Genomic DNA, 20,777 nt, shown 5'->3' with positions numbered 1-20,777 from the left:
CAGGGAGATGTGCATAAGCTCACTGAAACACTCCAGACAAACGGGAGAGGCCCGGGCCTTTGTTGCTGCGCGAGGGCGGCCGCCCAATCCGTAGCACGTTTGCATTGAGCGGAGGAGAGACGCGCTCAGTCGGCTGAGCCTAACTGTATGTGACAGCTTGAAGTTGCATGTGAGCAGGTGTTTGCTCCATCCCCTCTGTCCAGCCATCCATCCCTCCGCACTGCGGAGACAGGCTGTTGAACAAGTTCATTTCACCAAAGAGGCAGCTCTGACCAGACGGGGTAAGTTTGGTCTCATGAGGTGTTGAGGTTTCAGCATCAGTTGTACCTTTGGGACTCATTTCGTGGCCTCTTCTCTCTGCAGTATGTAGGTCCATGCCTTCTGGGTTCTGCAGCTTAAATCACCGCAATTACTATCAGCAAAATACACTTGAAGTACCAAAAGTACTGCATACTTTCATGCTGTTATATTATTATTGATATTATTGATGCTTTAACATTTATACGGTATTTAAAAGTTTCAGCTGTTCGAGGTGGAGCTCATTTTTACAGCTTTATAAACTGTTGCATCATATTTCACATACTCATCTCATCATCTCATCTTTAAGATTGTTAAGAAAAATAAAGACGTTAACTGGAACCAAAACTGGTTCTTCGGAGTGATGCCACAGAAGAATACTTTTTGAATACGATTCTTTTTTACGCTACAGTTACGCAACATAGTGGGGTAAAAAGTACAATATGTCCCTCTGCAGAGTAGAAGTATATAGTATCATAAAATGTAAATACTCTAGTTAAAAGAGAACCCCACCGATTTAGCTTTACACTCCTATAACATTGTCAGACTCACAATGGTCTGACTCATGTAGGCAGTTGGGATAAGTCTTCCATTGGACGACTATTTCACTTGGCATTCTCGTCCCCTTCCGCTATCTGCGTGCTACCGTTTTGCAACTGTCGTTTCATCCTGGGCTTGTGATTGAAATACAAACAAGCCAGAACGTTTTTTCCCCTATCCCAGAATGGAAATGGGTTGAGCTAGACCCTAGATGCAGCAGAACCAGAGATAGCTTTCTATTTTTTGTATTCGACATATTCTTCTTCCTTGTTCAAACCTGGACTGCAACTCCAACAGTTCAGTCGGAGATTCAGTGCTAGTTGCGGCTAATGTTGCCTCGAGCCGCTAGCCTCAAGCAGGGATGAGGAGTTAGAGGTCTTTTTAAAATCACTTCTTTCTAACTCCACATTCCCACATTTATTCATTTTCAAACTTGTAGTATTCGGCCCGAACCGACGCTGACTCAAGTGACATCACTTGAGGATATTTATCAGGCTTCACTCAGCTCCCTCTGGAGACACAAATGACTTTATACAACTTTTCTCACATATGCAGTAGTACTCCCTAACACCTGTAAACAGATTTTGATGTGCAAAAATCAATGAAGTTCCACTTTAAGTACAAGTACCTCAGAATTGTACAGTACTTGAGTAAATGTATTTAGTTACATTCCACCTGGTATTTTTCAATTGGACAGCAGTTGTATCATCATAAGGATGTAATGATGTATGATACAAGTTTTTAAATTTCCTTTTAGTATCCTGTAAGTTTGTTCTGAGGTGGTAAAATCATCTTTATATTTTACATGTGCAGGGTACCAGAAGTTGACTTGACTTGAGATTAATTTATGCTTTTTAGTAAGATAATCTCATGTCCTACTTAGTTTACCTGTTAAATCACAGCCAAAAGTCTGGTGACTGAACCACTCTAATGTTCTGTGCCAGAGAAAAGAACAACAGCAGGATATTTTGTTGACAGTCATCATCATTGATCTGGGAACAGAGCGGCAGAGAACATGCGTGCTTTAGAAACACAGCACCACATGCTCTAACAGAGAGGCTTGAGGTGGGTTACAAGGTAATCTGCACACCCATAACTATGTGTGTCTCATTCCCCCGTTCATTCCCAGGCCGACCACCTTCCCCACTCCCCCCCCCCCCCCCCCCCCCGGGTCTTTGCCTTTCCTATTCCACACCTGCAGCCTGAAATGGGAATAGCAGAGCCGGGCCATCCCCAGAGTGGAACTAGCAGGGGAATACAATATCTGAGGCCTTGCGTCCCCATTGCATACACTCACAACACTGTGTATTTACGTTTTATTTTGTTATAAGGGTATTAGTTGTGTCCCAACTTGCTAAATACAACGTCTGTCATGACAAAACTGCTCTTTTTTTGCTCCTTTATCATTTTTATTTTCAGTTTGACCCACTTACTGTGTATCACCCAGTCTTCATGTTCCACAAGTGGTGCTCCAGTGTAACACTGTATGTATGCCATGTGTCCCCAGGTCCCTCAGTGCTGACCGCACATGATGAAGTCCTGCTGCAGATGGTCTTCTCTTAAACATATCTCTTGTTTGAACAGTCCGTGGCTCAGATGCTCATCTATCCTCCACTGGCTGCTCAGCTCACTCAGCATGTTCACATTGCTCAGAGGACACTGCCTCCCTCACCTCCCTTTTCTAGGTATGTTTGTGAGAAGGGGATTTAGTTTTATTATAATAAAAAATATGAGGGACAGATAAAACTTCACTCCACTACACACACAAACATGACCTTCCTCTGAATCCCCAGAGTTTCTGTGTGTAACAGTGGGGGGAAAGTGCGTTTTGTCCATCTGTCATACTGGAAGTCCTCAGAGACATGCCAACGCCACAGCATGGGGAGTGTGTGTGTTTGTGTGTGTTCGTGTTTAGGGAAGAGGATAGATTGCATGTGCAGCAATCAAAATCTTTTTTCTTCCTACAATTATCAGCAGCCTTGGATATACTTTTACTGCAATACTATAACAAGCTCACTTCAACAGACCAAGATTGTATCTCTCGCTCTGCATATGTCTGTATCCACTTCAAAATTTATACCATTGGCAACAGCAATGACAATACGGTCATCACATTGTTTGCAAAGCATACAAAAAACTCCAGAGAATGAACGTTGCTCTGTATTTCATGGTCCCCCATCAACTTTAGAAATGGCCGGCACCTAAGCCAAACTTGAACCTCCCTCCAGCCCAGCACCGACCCTGGGGAGACAGGGGTGATGTTGACCATGTGTCCTCGTACTAACCATCTCATTGATGGACCCCACTACTGGGTAAACTAGACACCCCCCTCTGCCTGAACCCCTAAAAGCCCTTAACCCATCCCTAAACCCTCTGTTGGCCCCCTGTTGTGCGTGCTCATTGGCTGACCGCCTTCAGGCGTCCCTTTTCCACGGGTCCATTGTCTGGCCCCATAAGCAGCTTTGTTTCTGCATGTGCAGCTGGGCTAGCCCGCGCAGCCATTAGCCACAACACGCTAAAGGGAGAGCGGGATAATATAATTACAAAACAAAAGTCAGGTGGCTCACGAGATCTGCCAGGAGGAGCCCATTTGGGGGAGATGCGAGGACACGCTGGCGGGTGGCCAGCTATAATTCGATTATGAAGTTGTGTGAGTGACAAAAGAAACAATTGAATCTTTTTTTCTTTTATTTGCCCCACTGTGATTTAATTTGATTCCACAGGGGCTTTAAAAAAGAGGGCAGTGTGAAAAGAGAGAAGATTTACTCTTCTAATTTTGAGAGTCACCAGCTCAGAAAATGTAATATGGTCTGACAAAATAGCGAGAGAAATTCTTCCCGGGCCAACTTTATTGTCATGTTGCTGCACCACTGTGACCGCATGTGAGGCCCAAATCAGATGAATCGCTGAAGGCCGCAGTTTTCCTGCGAACTGACTGGTCTTGTGCTCTTGTTTTGCATGAATGCACACAGACTGGTGGACAATGGGATCAGTGGCAGATCCATCTCCTGTAATACTTTCTTCAAACAGGGCTGCAAGTGTGTCCCCCTGTTCTGTCGGCAGACCAGAATTTATCCTGTTAGTCACCCTAGATGAGTGAAAGAGTAAAATCAACCCCCATCCCAGCTGGACACACACACACACACACACACACACACACACAAGCACACACACACACACACACGCACACAAGGATGCACCCATTCACACAGGCACACACACACACACACACACACACACACACACACTTAACCCCACACTGGGGAGTTACACGCACAGCTTTATGGACAGCTGATAAGAACAGGTTTAGCTGGTGGCTACTGTTTGAAGCAGGTCAAGCAGAACAGGATCAGTTAATGTCGTTTTGTTTCTATAGTTCATACTGCAAAAGGCTGCATTTTGTTTTTTTGTTGCGCTGTTTTATGAGACAATAAGCAATTGTGTCAGATGCACACATGCTCTTACCACTAAAGGGTTGGTGTCAGTATTGTGCCCGCTCAGGGTGTGTAAACGCCCATTTTTTGCCCCATTAGGCACAGTTTGATCGTGCCCCTGGGAGAGCACCACATTCTCTTGCTCTGTAAAGACTTCTCAGAGAGGTTACACTGCAGATTAATCCACTGTCTGGTTTACTGTTTTATTTATGCACGTGGACATGCATGTGTCAGACAGGGCCAGAAGCAATATGAGAAGATATATTCTTTTTTCAGATTATTCCAGACTGCTTTATTAAAACATGAATGAATGAAAATAAGCTATTGTGAATAATTTATGTCAGATCATATCTTTTAACTTTTAAACTGAAGCGTTTAATGAAACATAAGCAGACTCCTCCATGATTTGCTTATTGTTTAGCAGATGGCAGCCTCAGTTCCTGGGGGTTGCAGGAAAAGCAGAGCCGATGAACTTCTTCCCATCACCATAGAAAGAGTTATCCCAGGTGTAAGTTTGGATAATGAGGTCCTTCCCTCCGAGGCTCAGACGGCACCTGCGGATGATGATGGCAATAAAAGATCTGAATCAGAAAAGATTCACGTGCTAGACAGCATCACAGGGCGTGTATATATACTCACTGTTTTCCAGGGCGAGTGATGTAGCAGAGGCTGTACAAGGCAAAGTCAAATTCAGGGCTGCAGCCAATGACTGCAGAACCGACCTGCTTGAAGTAGCCGTCCCACATGAACTGCATTCCCATGACATCAGGATAGGTAGTCCACTGAGAGCAGGTGAAAGAAAGAAAGAGAGAAAGTTCAGGGAGTCCTACAGTATAAATCAACATATTGAGGTCTATTGTGGATGCTTACAGGCCCATTGAAGCTGTGGCTGTAGTAGTTCAGCACTCCTCTTTTCTCGAGAAGATAAAACTGGATCCAGTTGTGGAAACCAGACACCTTTCCTCCCTTGACCTCTCCTATTATGGAACATGTTTCTTAGTAACCACATGGAAAAAATGTCTGCAAAACATCTGTGGTGTTTGAAAGAAATCTGCTCTGTCCGCACCTGCAAAGATGTGTTCAAAGCCGCTGGAGTCCATCTTCTTGTTGTTGCGGGAGTACAGACCAAACCACATCATCTTCAGGTCCTGAATGAACTCTTCCTCTGATGCGTAGACGCCTTAAATTACAGATGATATACACTAAACACAGAGGTTTTCAAATGCACGGAGAGAGAGACATGAGGCCAAGATACTGCTCAAGGTAAAAGGCAATTAAGGTATTTTAAAACCCTTAGCGCCAGATCGCCACAATCTGGGTCAAAAACCGCACTCCTTCTAGGAGTCATAACTCAGTTGAAACCCGCTTAGAAATCACAGAAAAAAGACGCTCTGTATAACTGCAGAACTTTCCTATCATCATCAGGTCTTTAAGTTTTCTTCAGCATCAAAGTAATCCAGAGATACTTGTCTGTGCATCCATGGGTACATTGCAAACAGGAACTGCTAATGGCAAATTTGACATACTTTTAATGGTGCCAAGTTGACCAAATGTCAACAAATAAAGGCTAAAAAAAATGGGCTCAAGTTGTAGCCCACAACTATCTCACTGACTCCATGGCATCTGTCAAAGCATTATGGGAACTGTATCTCCAAAACTTAGATTGAAGAACTTAGAAACTGAAGAAACTTGATGATCCCCCAAGTAGAAGTATAACCTGTCCAGAATAGACAGGGGGTATTGGGGGATGCAATTGCAGATTTGTCTGAAGGGAGCCCACAGTGTCAGTCTAGCACAAGCATCACCAGACCCTTGTGATGTGTGTAGTGCTGAACCAGCGTCAGGATGTACCATTACACATGGACATAGTTACCCTTGGTGTAGAGGAAAGCAAACAGCTCTCTGCCCAGCTCAGTGTTGGACATGGTCTCCTTGACGAAGGTTTCCTGCTCAGCCAGCTGCTGAGGACTGAAGTCCTCTGTCTGTCCAGTCATCCTCTGGTAGTTGTCCAGCAGAGCCAGGAGTGCAGCGTAGGTGGGTCTGGAGAACAGAGCATCCTCGTCCAGGTATCGGAACAAGCTGGAAGTACAAAAACAAACACCAAATGACACAGAAGAAAGAGGGTAAATACATCGAGATCAAAAAGAAGAGGAGCCAATGAGAAAGAGCTGTGCTAATAAGATTATCTTCTCACACTCGAGAAGAGAGATCTGACTGGGAGCTGGTCTGAGAGTCGGGCACCAGAGCCTGAGGGTCAATGATCAACTCTGAGGCCGAAGCCTTGTTTGAATCCAGAGCAAAGAGTGTCTCAGAGACAGCCTTGATCTCGGCATCAGTGATCACGCTTCCTCCACCTCCTCCTCCTCCGTCACCTGCAGAACATCACAAACACACACATATCAGTGTTGTTAACCTCTAGTATAATAGTGATTTATGCATCTCTCTAACACATGGTAGTACCAGTAGTGGAAAGTTATTAAGTATATTTTCTCAAGTACTTTACTGAAGTTCAGATCTGAGGTTCTTGATTACTTCCATTTTGTGCTAATTTATACTTCCACAGCATTTCAAGGGAAAATACATACTTTTTACTCCGTTACATTTATTTTATAGCTATAAGTTACTTTTCAGATTAAGATTTTACACAAGACATAACACACAGTATAATCAGTATATAAATATGATGTAAAATACTATTAGAAGATATAATATATTCTTATATATGTATTATTAAACATCACTACAGTATATAAAATAGTTCAGCTGTGATCCACCTCGACCAGCTACAGCAAAAATAAAATACTAAAATAAAAATACTGTTCACATAAGTAATGATATAATAATACAAACACTCAGAAAGGGGCCATTCTCCATAATGAGTACTTTTATCACTTCGTCTAGGTTATTATTTTTGTTGATAATACTTCTGTGATTTTTTCTTTGCAAAATTATGAAAGCAAGGCTTTTACTTGTAATGAAGTATATTTATATGCCTGTATTGCTACTTTTACTTAAGTAAAGGATCTGAATACTATATCTAAATCCACCACTGGGTATTACTGCAGAAGGAGGGAGCAGGTTAAGCTGAGGAAAAGAAAACTGAACCTCTTTGCTTTCGATATGTTGTAAAGCACAACAGTGACACCCATTGGTCATATACTGAAAGTAGATTTGACTAAGAGAGGTTGACCACACAAGCCAACAGTGGTGGAAGAAGTATTCAGATCAGTAACAGTACTGATACCACAATGTAAAAATACTCCATTACAAGTAAACAGCCTGCATTTACTAAATCCTACTTAAGTAAAAGTAACTAAGTAATGTACTTAAAGTATCAAAAGTGAAATTACTGGGTGTTTTTCAGAAGCTATTTATATATATATATATATATATATACTATATAATAAAATAGATAACATTATTAATACTGGTGAATTGATGTGTAGCATTTTACTGTTTTGGCTTATCAAGGTGGAGCTCATTCTAACTATTTCGTATACAGTTCAGTAGTTTAGTCCAGTAGTTCGCATCTTGGGGTTCAGGCCCGATCACAAGATAAATCTGAAGGGTCGTGAGATGATTAAAGTGGTGCAAAAGAAGAAAAAATCTACTACACACATTTGCATTCATTTTTGGACTCTTTGACCCTCTTAGAGCCTCAAACAGTTATTCATATGAAACTGCTTTTTTGGTGGAACTGCTAACGATGCAGACATCTGACTGAGAAATTGAGCGTTTTCAGTGCAGTACCACAAGGCTGGTTGTTTGACTGCTGGCTGCTTAGATTCAATGCCAACCATGTGAAAGTGACCAGGTGTTCATACGTAGAAGAGCAACACAAGCAGATAGAAAGCAGCTGACTAACAGAGGTGATACACTGTGTGGCACGTGAGGCGGGGTCAGCTACAGGTGACAAGCGTTTGGTCTTACTGTCACAGAGGTCTGCGTAGTCGCTGCAGCAGTTTTTGTGCTGGCTGCACTTGGAGTTGCAGTGGCACTTGTTCTGAGAGTTGTATTTCTCACCACATCTGCCTTTGCAAGATGTGGCTGCAGCTAGAAGGAAAAGAAACACACTTGTGATGAGAGGTAAGGTACATTGGTGAATTAAAACATTTTCTACAGAAGTTGTAACTTCTGTGTTAATGATTAGTTATAAAACAAGATGTTTTTGTCACTCACTTTTACATATTTCAGTGTAGTCAGAGCAACAGTCCCTGAAGCGCTCACAAGATGGGTTACACTGACAGGAGAAACTATTATCTGTTCCATAACCACATCGACCCCGACATGAGTCCAGGGAGTCTGAGAATCAACAGGACAGATTGGTTTCTTAATGATAGTGCAATAGCCCACATGAAATCCTATCTGTATCTGTATTACATGGTTATACATAAACCTGTATTTATAGATTTTGGTGATAATAGAACAGAAAAAATCTCTTACTGCTGTATCCCTGGTGGAACAGGGTCACCCAAAGTGCAAGGACAGTAATGACCTTCATCTTGGCTCAGCTGCAACCTGAAAACAAGGTGAACTGACTGACATCATGGTCTCCCTTTTATAGCAAGTTTCAGCCGACCAATCCAAACGCAATGCTCACATTAAGCCAGCCCATAAGTCAGGATGTCACCAACTTCATCGCGATCATGTCTCTTGGGTAAAATGTGTCATCAGATTTGACATTTTAACTCATTAATTGTAAGTTGTTCATAATGGTAATGAACATTTGTAGAGGATTAATGATTTTGGATGCTGTAGAACAGGTCCTCATAAAAAAGTGGGGACTTAAATGATGTGAAAAAGCGCAAATAAACTTTCTCTCTATCTCTTCTCTGTGAAACTGCACACCTGCTTAGCACACAGGCGGTGCTTTAATGTATCTGAATAAGGCCATATCAAGATGTCAGCTGTGATAATGACTGCCATTTTAAATGTTATACTCTTTTTTTGACAATTAATATAATTTCTATTAAATTAAAACTATGAAGCTGAATGTCTCTTTTGGCCTGTTGCATTTCAAGGCTATATTGTCCAGTACAAAATGACATTTATAAAAGAAATACATTTACACAGGATGACCCTTTCTTATTTCTCCTGCCAGAGTGACCAGATGTTGTATTTCACAGGGTTCATGTAAGATAACTCAGAATAGCTCACCTGCCTCAGTGTCCCTGGTCATGTTGAGATCACGTGTTCACACTGCAAATACCACACAGCAAAATGCATGTACATCCTTTAAGTTATGCATATGTATGCAATGAAATAAAATGTATATTTATATTCTGAGCAGTGGTGGAAATTAACTAAGTACATTAACTAAATTGTTACATTTAAGTGCAATTTCTATTTTATGCTACTTTATTCTTCACAAAATTACAGAAAAAAATATTGTACTTTTCACTCTACTACATTTATTTATTGATTAACTTACTATTTACTTTTCAAATTAAGATTTTACATAAAAAAATATAATCAGTTTATAAAATATGACCCATTGTCACAGATTAGCTACCGAAAGTAGGCTATATGAATGCTGCTTATAGTACAGAGCAGGGATCTGTAGCTACCAGACATATTTTGATAACTAAGTCAAAAGTCTTTATTTAGACTTTTACATTTAGGATATTTTTTCATTATCAGAAATGCTGATTTATGAAGTCAGAATCATGAAATCTATTGACAGAATATCAGCAGTTGCCTGGGCACGATGCAACTGTACTCCCGTACTGTAGAGGGCGCAGAGCAGTAATGAGTAACTTCACGTAGACTCTTTTGGCCCTTTTCAGCTCCCTTACCCAGCGTGGATTTCAATGACATTCTGAGCTTTCATAAGACAGTTCACTTCTACAGGCTGTGAAGATGTCGTTAACCTTTTTATTCAGAACAATTACAAGAGACGTCGCAAAGGTGAGCAGATGAAGCCTCACGTCATGTTTTGAACGTTTTGCCTGAAGTTTGAGCTGTGAGCTGGTTTGTTAGTTAGCTTCTGATTTACCTGCCAGGTTACTGGGCCAGTTTCAATACGTTACCTTGCTAATTCATTCTTATTTCATGTTGATATGTAGATATCATTGAGGCTGGCTATATCTGTAGAATACTGTACTTAAAAATAGCATTTGTAGCTGTGGTACATGCGACTGTGATTTAGAGGCAGAGGAAGCCTAGGTCACTGGACTTTTTGAAGTTGTACTATACACTGTATGTTACACCTTTCCCCATCTGTCATCCTCAGGTTAGTATTAGCCAGCATGTACAGTCGTTACACACAGGTTGTCATCTTCTGGCAGCTGAGAAAGCCCTCCTGATGAAACTGAGGAAAAACACCGGCTACACCTTCATGAACTGCAAGAAAGCACTGGAGAAGTTTGATAATGACATAGCACAGGTATAGACATCCTCTCTCAATCTGTATCTGCACCCATAAATTAGGTGTGGCACGACAATATATCTGTAGCTGTGTAATTGAAACCAAACTTTCAGGCAGAGACCTGGCTACATGAGCAGGCCCAGAAGGAGGGCTGGAGCAAAGCAAACAAGCTGGAGGGTCGCAAAGCCAAAGAGGGTCTGATTGGCCTGTTTATAGGAGATAAAGCTGCCGTTATGGTGGAGGTAAGGCCAGTGGAACAGGCATTAATTACCAGCATCAGTATTTCATTTGTTGGATGGCATTCTGCAATATCTGTTGTCTTCTTCTTGTCTGTTTGATGCAGGTGAACTGTGAGACAGACTTTGTTGCCCGCAATGAAAAGTTCCAACAGCTGGTTAAGGATGTGGCATTGGCCACCTTGGCCCACCACCACAATAAAACCCAAAGCCAGGCAGGATATGTGAAGGTAAAGCCACATGCTGAGGGCAACTTCTCTGTGCACTGCAGAGCTGTAAAGTTAGGAATTACCATAATTTGATTTCATGTAATTTCTTCTAAATATGTAAATAGACATATAAAGTGGCTGAATTCTAGAGCTGTACGTTTACCGTATATGACACCATGTTGATGAGTCATTGAATAATGGCATGATGCATTTCACATGACCAAAGGCACTTGGTATTTTGACTTCAATGGCTTTTTCACAGTTTTTCAACACTTTTACTCTCTGACATCTCTGAAATGCATCATAAGACTTCTAGAGGTTAATGCTGATAGGAAAGAATATACAACTGCTACAACTATATGCAACACTGTCAGAACGCATCTGCCCTGTTTCCTTTTCCCCTTTGATTCTGCTAACATGCGACATTTGTTTTCAGAGTGTCCTGGCAGGTGATGAGTTAACCAAACTCACTCTTGGTGAAGGAGCTTCACTTGCTGACCGGGTGGCTCTCACAATAGGTCAGTAAGAAAATATTATATATAAGTGACTCTGCTCGGTTTATTTCTAAAACACTGCTGTTTTGGTTTGAAATGCATGCCCCTCCTGTGCACCTTCTACCAGCATTTAGAGATATTCACCAACTGGGTTTTTCTCCACCGATGATGGCAGTGCAAAACACGTTCGTTTTCATGCACGCTTTTGTTTCAAAACATAGCTGGGCAGAAACGTAACATAACCGAGGAGTATGAGGAGTGTGACTTTTTTTATAGCCTCACAGTTTATAGCCTTCCAGTTTGGGGATATGTAAGGAATAGATACATTTTGCATGTATTTCATACCGTTACAGACAAGTTAGTTGTTGGTAATATCATTGAAGTCTTCAGTCTCACACCTGCATTTCCTTTGGAAATCTTCCCAGCATTCCAATATTTTATCTAATATACTAGAAGTAATGTAACAACCCATCGTTATGACACAAGGGAATAAAACATCCTATGTATTCCACATAATGTTTATCTGCTGTAATTTCACCTTATGCTCACATGTACACAGAGATACAGACTTCAGAAACTGGAGAAATCTGTAGACTGGATTTTAATATTTTGCGTTCACAGTCTTCATTGCTAAATATTCTGTATGATTGTGGACAAGTGGACGTTGAATGAATTAAGCAGCTCAAATCTTACCCTAATGCAGCTATAATGGATATTTTTATGATAACAATGTATGAAATGACAAAATGTGACAATATGAAAGGGATCGATCTTACAGATGAACATACAAAGAACGTTCACTCAAATCTGCTGCTCCTCTCAGCTTTACAGAGCTTTACAGCGAGTTTCATCTCATTGTTTAGCTGTCAGCCCACAACATTACTGTTTTGATTCACTTTCACTGCTCTCATGGCATCGCAGCTGTTTTCTGTGAAAACGCTCTACAAAATGTACACTACTTGCTTTGTACCAAACGACAGACAGCTGGTGAACAAAGTGGAGCATTTAGCAGCTAAAGATAGTTCCTTCAGGAGTTGTTAGACACCAAAAACAAGAGTGACTTACATTCATCAGGTGGCCACAAACAAGAATGAATGTTAATGTCTCTCCATATCTGCTGGATGTTTAGATAGGCAACTGTTTGTCAAAATCAACTTAAAGGTAATATGTGTGTTTTTCACAACTTGTCTCCGCTCCCAAACAACAGAAGAACAAACAACAACATCTTTGGACTTGGCGAGAACTGTAAATAGTAGACTTTATACTAGAAAGGATGGTTAAAATTAACCATTCAGACCTCAAAATGAATTCTTTACCATCTATGAAGCATGTTCGCTGAGTTTGTTGCACCATTCATTGATAAAACATGTTTCCCTCTTTCTTCTCAGGTCGCCTTGGTGAGAACATGTCAGTGAAGCGGGCGGTGACGGTGGGGATCCCTGCTGAGTGGCGCATTGGCTCGTATGTACACGGTGGTGTGAGCGGGCAGACTGAGGTGGCCATGGGTCGGTACGGTGCCCTGGTCGTATTTCAGGGTGGAAAGGAGGGAGAACAGGAAGTTCTAGGACGTAAGCTGGGACAGCATATAGTGGGAGAGGCCCCCGTGTCCCTGGGCAACATGGATGACCTGCCCTGCGGTGAAAGTGAGACACGCCTGCTGCCTCAGATCTTCCTGGGAGACCCCAGCAGAACTGTGGCTCAGTTCCTCAGGGGCCAACAGGCACGAGTGCTGGACTTTGTCCGATTTCAGTGTGGCGAGACAGCCAGTGAAGAAGCAAAATGAAGGGAGGGGAAATAATTTATCTAAAAGGATTCGTCATGTGTCTTTATTTCTTATGAAAATGAAATGTAACAAGTAATTTATTCATTCAAACAGTCACACAGTGTCATCATTAATTTGAAGGCAGAATCTGTAGGCCTACCAACACTGCTGCCTGGTGAATTTACCAATCCAACAATAAAATGTTTTCTGGAAATCTTGGTCAATATTAATTTGTATGTGCTACTTAGTATTTTGAATTATTAGATCTCTTTTGCACAGATGCATTTCTTGTTAAATCAGTATGTTATGCTGTAATTATTTTGAAATATGGTTTTGTCCACATGAACATCCTCTTAATCAGGTAACCCTACCCTACTGTCAAACCTTTATTATTTTTTTCATGTTTCCTTAGTTCCTTTCATCCTCGTGTCTTTTACATATCAGGTTGAACGGAAGAAAATGTTCATATCTAGATGAGACTTGTCTTGTTTCAGCCTGAAATGCATTCTCCCAAGAAATAGAGCATAATTCAAGGGAGAAAATGATTTTGAACAAAACATAGCCATCAACCTTCCCACTACAAAATGTCAAAAGCAGTTGTTCTAAGATGAAAACAAGGTCTGCTTTTAAGGTAGATATCTTTAAACACATTACTGGCTTAAACACCTTTAAGCCAGTAATGTCTTTAAAGTGCATGTATCCAAAGGGTTTGAAAGGGTGTTGTATGTGAAAGGACTGCAGAAGTGCATGTAGTCGGTGCTGTTGCTTCTCGAGAGAAAGGCGGTAATGAGTTGAGGGGCCCGGCTTGTTTGGTACCTTATAAACTCAGCAGATTACCAACACTGTGGTTTGCCGTTACCTCAAAGTTTGAGCACACATGAGTCATGACATTGATTCTGTGGTACTGATGTGATTATTGCAGGGCCCACAAATGGAAATATGAGTTATTATTAATATAACCTTTTTATTATTAGTTACTATATTTATTTATTATTTAATCAGAAAAAATAGAGGGGGTGTGGCATGTTATTTTAAGGGGCCCCGAAGCTGTAGCTGCACCCCTGCAAAAATGCGAGCGATGCAATTGTGAAATCGCGGCCTGTGATTGGCTGTTGCTATACAAGCTGCGGTGACATCATCGGTGATGCGCTGAACCAGCCGGTGTCCTCCTCACAGCGTAGTGAAGATACGAGACCCTCGTCCGCCTGTCACCCGACAACCAAACACAGACATGGTGAGTAAAGATAACGTTTAATCCATCGAAAGAGCTACGTGTGATAGATTTGTAATAAACAGCGGTGTGATGTTCTGAAAACATCTAACCCAGTTAAGCTAGCTGCGTATCTCCCCTGGCCTGCTTCACTCATTCTAGCTGTGACGTTAAGCCTTTAGCCACAAATCCTTTTCTTAACTGTACGCTAGCGTTAATGGAGGATTAACTCGAAGCATTTGAAAATCACACTAATGCCAGTCTGTTATCCGTCTGCCGCGTCTAACTAACTGTTACTCCCCTGTGCCTTTTCAACCCTGCCTCGACCAGTCTGACTTCACAGAGGACCAGATCCTGGGTGAGTTGACATCTGATTAGCAGAAGGGGATCTCCCTCTTCTGAATGGTTAAGCCAGAACCACATCATTGTCTTAACGTACCTATTTGAAATGCATTTATGAATTCGTTACTATGACCCTGCAGCTCGACTGTAATTGTCTCTGCAAACCTCTGGATCCCTTCAGGTGACTCAACACTCGAGCTAAACTAAACCGCACACTTTCTAACTGTGTGAGGTTCAATGTTACTGTGTTCAATGCTTGTCACGACTTACACTGCACAATCTGAATTAATGCCACAGGATGATGTACTAACCTGCAAAGAAAGCAATTTAGTAACGCATGCTGATGCAGAAATGTCCAGTTTAAATGTGTGACATGCCGGCAGTCATGATAAAGACAGGTTGTGTTTAGCAGAGCAGTGTATGGATCAGGGTGTTGGCCCAGACTTCACTTTGCTGGTGTTCCTTAAAGGCGTGGCAAAGGACACTGAGACTATTCTTTTGTGGCATTCACTAAAACAGCTGCTGATTGTTAGAACAGGTAGTTCACATTGATGCAGCTACTTTGTGCCTTTGTTTAGAACGACAGAAGTCTTGTCGGGGTTGGACACAATGACGCTGACAAGAGTAGCTGTAGGCGATGAGGAGTTTTGCAGTTTATGTGTTTAAGACATAGTATATTTCAGTTTCCCCTTCAAAGTGGGTTTGTTTCCGATCTTTATTTTTATTAGTAAAAGCTTCTAATATACTATCAGGTAGGGAAGAGCCCTTGTGCGTCATTATTTATGAGGTGAATTCTTCATCGATAGGCTACAGTACTTCCGATAAGTGCTGTGTTGATGTTTGATCATGTTCCCTGAACATTTTTGGTATTGATACTGTAAACAAGATTATTGATCTGCCCAACCCTACTTCCTGGGCAACGTATTCGCCTCTGGAGGTCATCCCAACATCTGCTCCTGTTTGAAGAATATTTCTTTTCTTTCATGATTCTGTATATGGGCCTGCATATAATCATGCAGGTGCAGTTAGGGGCTCTCATGATGAAATTTCACCAGTACAATTGCACAAGGCTAGTTTGGTTTTGGGGTCTGATGCATTATCGTATCAGCTGATGGGACAGCAGACCTACGCAGCAGACAACTGCTCCTGCCATGCAGAGGCTTAGTTGCATGTCTACTGTCAAAACAACGTGTGCTGTGGTATCAGCTGTTCTACACAAACAACTTTGTTCAATAAAAGTACACATGTAGTATCTGTAGGAGTTTAAGTCATTTGGTGTTATGCGCATGTGTTTTGCTTGTCTCCAATGTTTGTGAATAATGTTCATTAACCTAGTGCACTGCTCGCTCTCTCTCTCTCTGTCTCTCTCTCTGTCCATATCAGAGTTCAAGGAGGCCTTCCTTTTGTTTGACCGGACGGGTGAGGGGAAGATCACCTACAGCCAGTGTGGGGATGTCATGCGGGCCCTTGGACAGAATCCTGTCAATTCTGAGGTGCTCAAGGTCCTGGGAAACCCCAAGTTAGAAGGCAAGCCTCTGATTCACCTGTCACAACTAAAAAAGACCAAATTCAACCTTCTACCTTATCCTTGTCTTGGCTAACAGTTAGGTTGGGTGTTGTGTCTACAATTACAATCCCTCTGCTGTTTGTATGTGGCTTGTTATATTAGGAGGTAGGGGGCATACAGATCATTTCTTTTAGTGATTATGACCCGTAAAAACCTTGTAAGATGATAGTAATTGGTATGTATGGAGGCGTGGGCAATATGCACTTCAATTCATTTTTTCCAACTTGTCGATGCTTATTTGTGTGTTTTTTGGGAGGATAGAATTACAGAGAGAGGGATCACCCCTGAACCAAAACCTGATTTTTTTAACAGGCATTTGAGCCTGTACACAAACTGCATCTTGTAATGCTACACTGTGTTTTTAACTTCCAAACTCTTCTTGAAGACGACAAATAACACTCTCTTAACACATAGACTATGATGTGATACATATCATTAATACATTTGCATTCAGTTCTGATATTGTGTAAACTGCATTTGTACTTCCATGTTTTGTCTATGTTGGGGATGAAGAGAGGCTCTAAATCCTGACATTCATGCAAATCTGCCCCATTTCATTTCAGCTCTGGAGCTGTTTAAAATAAAAAACTTCACTTTTATGTTTCCATTTGTTATGAATTCACCTGCAGAGATGAACTACAAGATGCTGGATTTTGAACAGTTCCTGCCCATGCTTCAGGCCATTGCTAAGAACAAGGACCAGGGCTCCTTTGAGGATATCGTAGAGGGTCTGCGTGTCTTTGACAAGGAGGGAAACGGTACAGTGATGGGAGCAGAGCTGCGTCATGTCCTCACTACACTAGGTAAGTCCAAAAAAACCTGCAAAACAAAAAGATTTGTCATCAATCCTTATCAAATAATCACAGCTGTCTATCTAGCTGGCTAGCATGTCTATCTTCTTGTCATGCATATCTTAAGTTATCTGTACCAAGAACAATGTAAACAAGCATGTTCAGAGAGTCCTTCTTTTCTTTATAGCGTCTGAAAATAAATGGTAATTCTTCTTCTCTGTGTTCCAGGTGAAAAAATGACAGAGGAGGAGGTGGAGACTCTTTTAGCAGGACACGAAGACGCCAACGGCTGCATCAACTATGAAGGTAAGACTGCACAGTATGTGGAAAGATTTACTCAAATGCCAAAAAGCTGAACTACAAAACCAGACTGTTTCAAGTGCTGCACTGTGCGTGTGCCACATGAAAGTATGTGATGCTACACTATATTGCCAAAAGTATTCACTCACCCATCCAAATAATTGAAATCAGGTGTTCCAATCACTTCCATGGCCACAGGTGTATAAAATCATGCACCAAGGCATGCAGACTGTTTCTACAAACATTTGTGAAAGAATGGGTCGCTCTCAGGAGCTCAGTGAATTCCAGTGAATTCCAGCGTGGTACTGTGATAGGATGCCACCTGTGCAACAAGTCCAGTTGTGAAATCTCCTCGCTCCTAAATATTCCACAGTCAACTGTCAGTGGTATTATAACAAAGTGGAAGCGATTGGGAACGACAGCAACTCAGCCACGAAGTGGTAGGCCACGTAAAATGACGAAGCGGGGTCAGCGGATGCTGAGGCGCATAGTGCGCAGAGGTCGCCAACTTTCTGCAGAGTCAATCGCTACAGACCTCCAAACTTCATGTGGCCTTCAGATTAGCTCAAGAACAGTGCGTAGAGAGCTTCATGGAATGGGTTTCCGTGGCCGAGCAGCTGCATCCAAGCCATACATCACCAAGTGCAATGCAAAGCGTCGGATGCAGTGGTGTAAAGCACGCCGACACTGGACTCTAAAGCAGTGGAGACGCGTTCTCTGGAGTGACGAATCGCGTTTCACCATCTGGCGATCTGATGGACGAGTCTGGGTTTGGCGGTTGCCAGGAGAACGGTACTTGTCTGACTGCGTTGTGCCAAGTGTAAAGTTTGGTGGAGGGGGGATTATGGTGTGGGGTTGTTTTTCAGGAGCTGGGCTTGGCCCCTTAGTTCCAGTGAAAGGAACTCTGAATGCTTCAGCATACTAAGAGATTTTGGACAATTCCATGCTCCCAACTTTGTGGGAACAGTTTGGGGACGGCCCCTTCCTGTTCCAACATGACTGTGCACCAGTGCACAAAGCAAGGTCCATAAAGACATGGATGAGAGTTTGGTGTTGATGAATTTGACTGGCCTGCACAGAGTCCTGACCTCAACCCGATAGAACACCTTTGGGATGAATTAGAGCGGAGACTGAGAGCCAGGCCTTCTCGTCCAACATCAGTGTGACCTCACAAATGCGCTTCTGGAAGAATGGTCAGAAATTCCCATAAACACACTCCTAAACCTTGTGGAAAGCCTTCCCAGAAGAGTTGAAGCTGTTATAGCTGCAAAGGGTGGACCGACATCATATTAAACCCTATGGATTAAGAATGGGATGTCACTTCAGTTCATATGCGAGTCAAGGCAGGTGAGCCAATACTTTTGGCAATATAGTGTATGTCACACGCTCACCGACTCGCAGCCTTTGTCCGCCACATGGTGTAGGTTATGAACCCGCCCTCACTGCTGATCTCCCGAGAAACAGCTCAGAAACTCACCACTGCACACACTACACTCACTTTCATTCAGATAGTGAGTGAAGGAGGGAGACTATCGTAACACGCAGTGGCAGTGCAGCGTAGCAGTTACACTAACTTGCTTATAGCCAAAAGATGTTTGGTTTGGTTCAAAACAACAGCTGCCTGAGTTGCTCACCCATTGTTTCCTTTGTGTCATGACAAATGTGACAGCCAAACGAATAAAAGAAAATATGCCACAACCAGAATAGTGAGAATATTTAATAGAATTTGCAAATTCACTAAAAAATGTAGCAATTAGAAAACTTAGAAAACATACATTGTAGCTTATTCTGTGGCCTCTGAGCATCTTTAAATACCTTTCTCCCCTGCAGAGGTCCTGCAGTGGTCCTCTGCCTCCCCTGGCTGTAGCCTGCATGTAGCATCTTAGCAACATGTTAGCATGTTTCTAGGCGGCTCCCATGAACCACACCCACAGTGGCTTTGAAAGAATAATGGCCTTTCAGACACTGTGTGCACGAAAAGTGAAACAATGAAAATACAATGAACAAATTGCTACAAATTCTTTAACTATTAACTATGTTTTCTGCTTTTTGTAATAGTTAATAGCTGATGAATGAAATACAGCTTCATATTTATGTCTGAATGTATTTGTTACTTTATTTAGTCTCTTTCCAGACGTCTGACCTCCTGTTCTTCCCCTCTTTTTTTCTCAGTTTTTGTCATTTTTTAATAATCAGGCCTAATGTGGAGTAGATCAGAGATATCCTTACCCCTTCCAGGTCTTTGGTCCTCTTTGCTGTCATAGCTGGCGAGGAGAGAGCTCGTATCCCCGCTGACAGATGTTGTATGTTCAGTTGGTTCCTGCTTTCATCCGACTGATGTTGTTGTTTCTCCTTCTCTCTCATGACAGAACTCGTCCGGATGGTGATGAGCGGTTGAGGATTTCAGAAACACACTTCCAGCTTTTATTCCTAAATGCTTTTGTATTGTTTGTCTCATCTTGCCCTTCCATCCATGCCATCCTACCTCCAACAAGTCTGTGTTTTTTATTATTTCTTGACATCTTTATTTGATTTAAAAAGTGCCTTTTCTGTCTAATGTGAAGAAACCCTTTCATCTCATTTTCCAAACATTATTCAGCCTCACTGGTACAATTGCCAGTAACATGATTTCACCTGTTGCATCTTTGTCAATGGACTTCCGTCAGTCTTGTTGTAAACAGCTTTTTTTTCCCCCGTTTGGATGGATATGATCATGTGACATGTTACATTTAACAGTACTGAATAAAGATCCTGGTTCCCAAACTGTCTTTCAGCCTGTGAGTCTTCTGCTTAAATCAAATCAAATAAAGATATTACACATTGTCACTCACATTATAAAACATTATATTAGAAAGATATTAATATCAGGAACATATTACAATGATATAAATATACATGTAAAAAATACTAGTAACGTGAAAAATATCTGTGAAATTTTAGAAAATGCCTTTAAATATCTGGAAAATAGTAACACATCTAAGAAATAGAAAAATGTCAGGGTCAGTAAAATGTCTGAAAAATATGACTGTAATAATCATGAACTATGTGAAGATGTGAACTGCTATGTGCTTTATATTAAAGGAAAATCAATATGAGAAAATAAAACAGAAAATATATATTATATAAAGAATAAAATTGGTAAAAGTGATGTCTATACCAGCAAATTAAAAGTTTTTCTTTAAATACAATGACAATTAAAATGGTGATAAATAGCAGATTAAAAGCTAT

At 41.6% G+C, this 20,777-nt stretch overlaps 3 protein-coding genes across 3 annotated transcripts; 2 read left to right on the top strand and 1 right to left on the bottom strand.

The window, feature by feature from the left end:
• Positions 1-4,676: 4,676 nt before the first annotated feature.
• On the bottom strand, positions 4,677-8,772 carry endou (endonuclease, polyU-specific). The gene is made up of 9 exons (XM_070902193.1): positions 8,715-8,772; positions 8,451-8,573; positions 8,202-8,324; positions 6,466-6,643; positions 6,145-6,350; positions 5,338-5,451; positions 5,142-5,248; positions 4,911-5,053; positions 4,677-4,825 (listed from the first exon to the last, which is right to left on the bottom strand). Exons 1-9 carry the CDS (start codon positions 8,770-8,772, stop codon positions 4,705-4,707), a joined length of 1,173 nt encoding a protein of 390 aa, XP_070758294.1. The 3' UTR covers positions 4,677-4,704.
• Positions 8,773-10,130: 1,358 nt separating this feature from the next.
• Positions 10,131-13,540, top strand: tsfm (Ts translation elongation factor, mitochondrial). Its single transcript, XM_070902910.1, has 6 exons — positions 10,131-10,178; positions 10,504-10,656; positions 10,752-10,880; positions 10,982-11,104; positions 11,520-11,601; positions 12,966-13,540. The coding sequence occupies exons 1-6, from the start codon at positions 10,131-10,133 to the stop codon at positions 13,358-13,360; spliced, it is 930 nt and encodes a 309-aa protein (XP_070759011.1). The 3' UTR covers positions 13,361-13,540.
• A 140-nt stretch (positions 13,541-13,680) lies between these two features.
• On the top strand, positions 13,681-20,014 carry myl6 (myosin, light chain 6, alkali, smooth muscle and non-muscle). The gene is made up of 7 exons (XM_070903032.1): positions 13,681-13,700; positions 14,516-14,573; positions 14,880-14,907; positions 16,275-16,418; positions 17,088-17,261; positions 17,478-17,555; positions 19,919-20,014. The coding sequence occupies exons 1-7, from the start codon at positions 13,681-13,683 to the stop codon at positions 19,945-19,947; spliced, it is 531 nt and encodes a 176-aa protein (XP_070759133.1). The 3' UTR covers positions 19,948-20,014.
• Positions 20,015-20,777: the final 763 nt, after the last annotated feature.

The sequence above is a fragment of the Enoplosus armatus genome, chromosome 3 (assembly GCF_043641665.1).
Source record: "Enoplosus armatus isolate fEnoArm2 chromosome 3, fEnoArm2.hap1, whole genome shotgun sequence".
Lineage (NCBI taxonomy): Eukaryota > Metazoa > Chordata > Actinopteri > Centrarchiformes > Enoplosidae > Enoplosus > Enoplosus armatus.
Note: the sequence above shows the minus strand (reverse complement) of the source record. Positions and strands in the feature narration are given on the sequence as shown.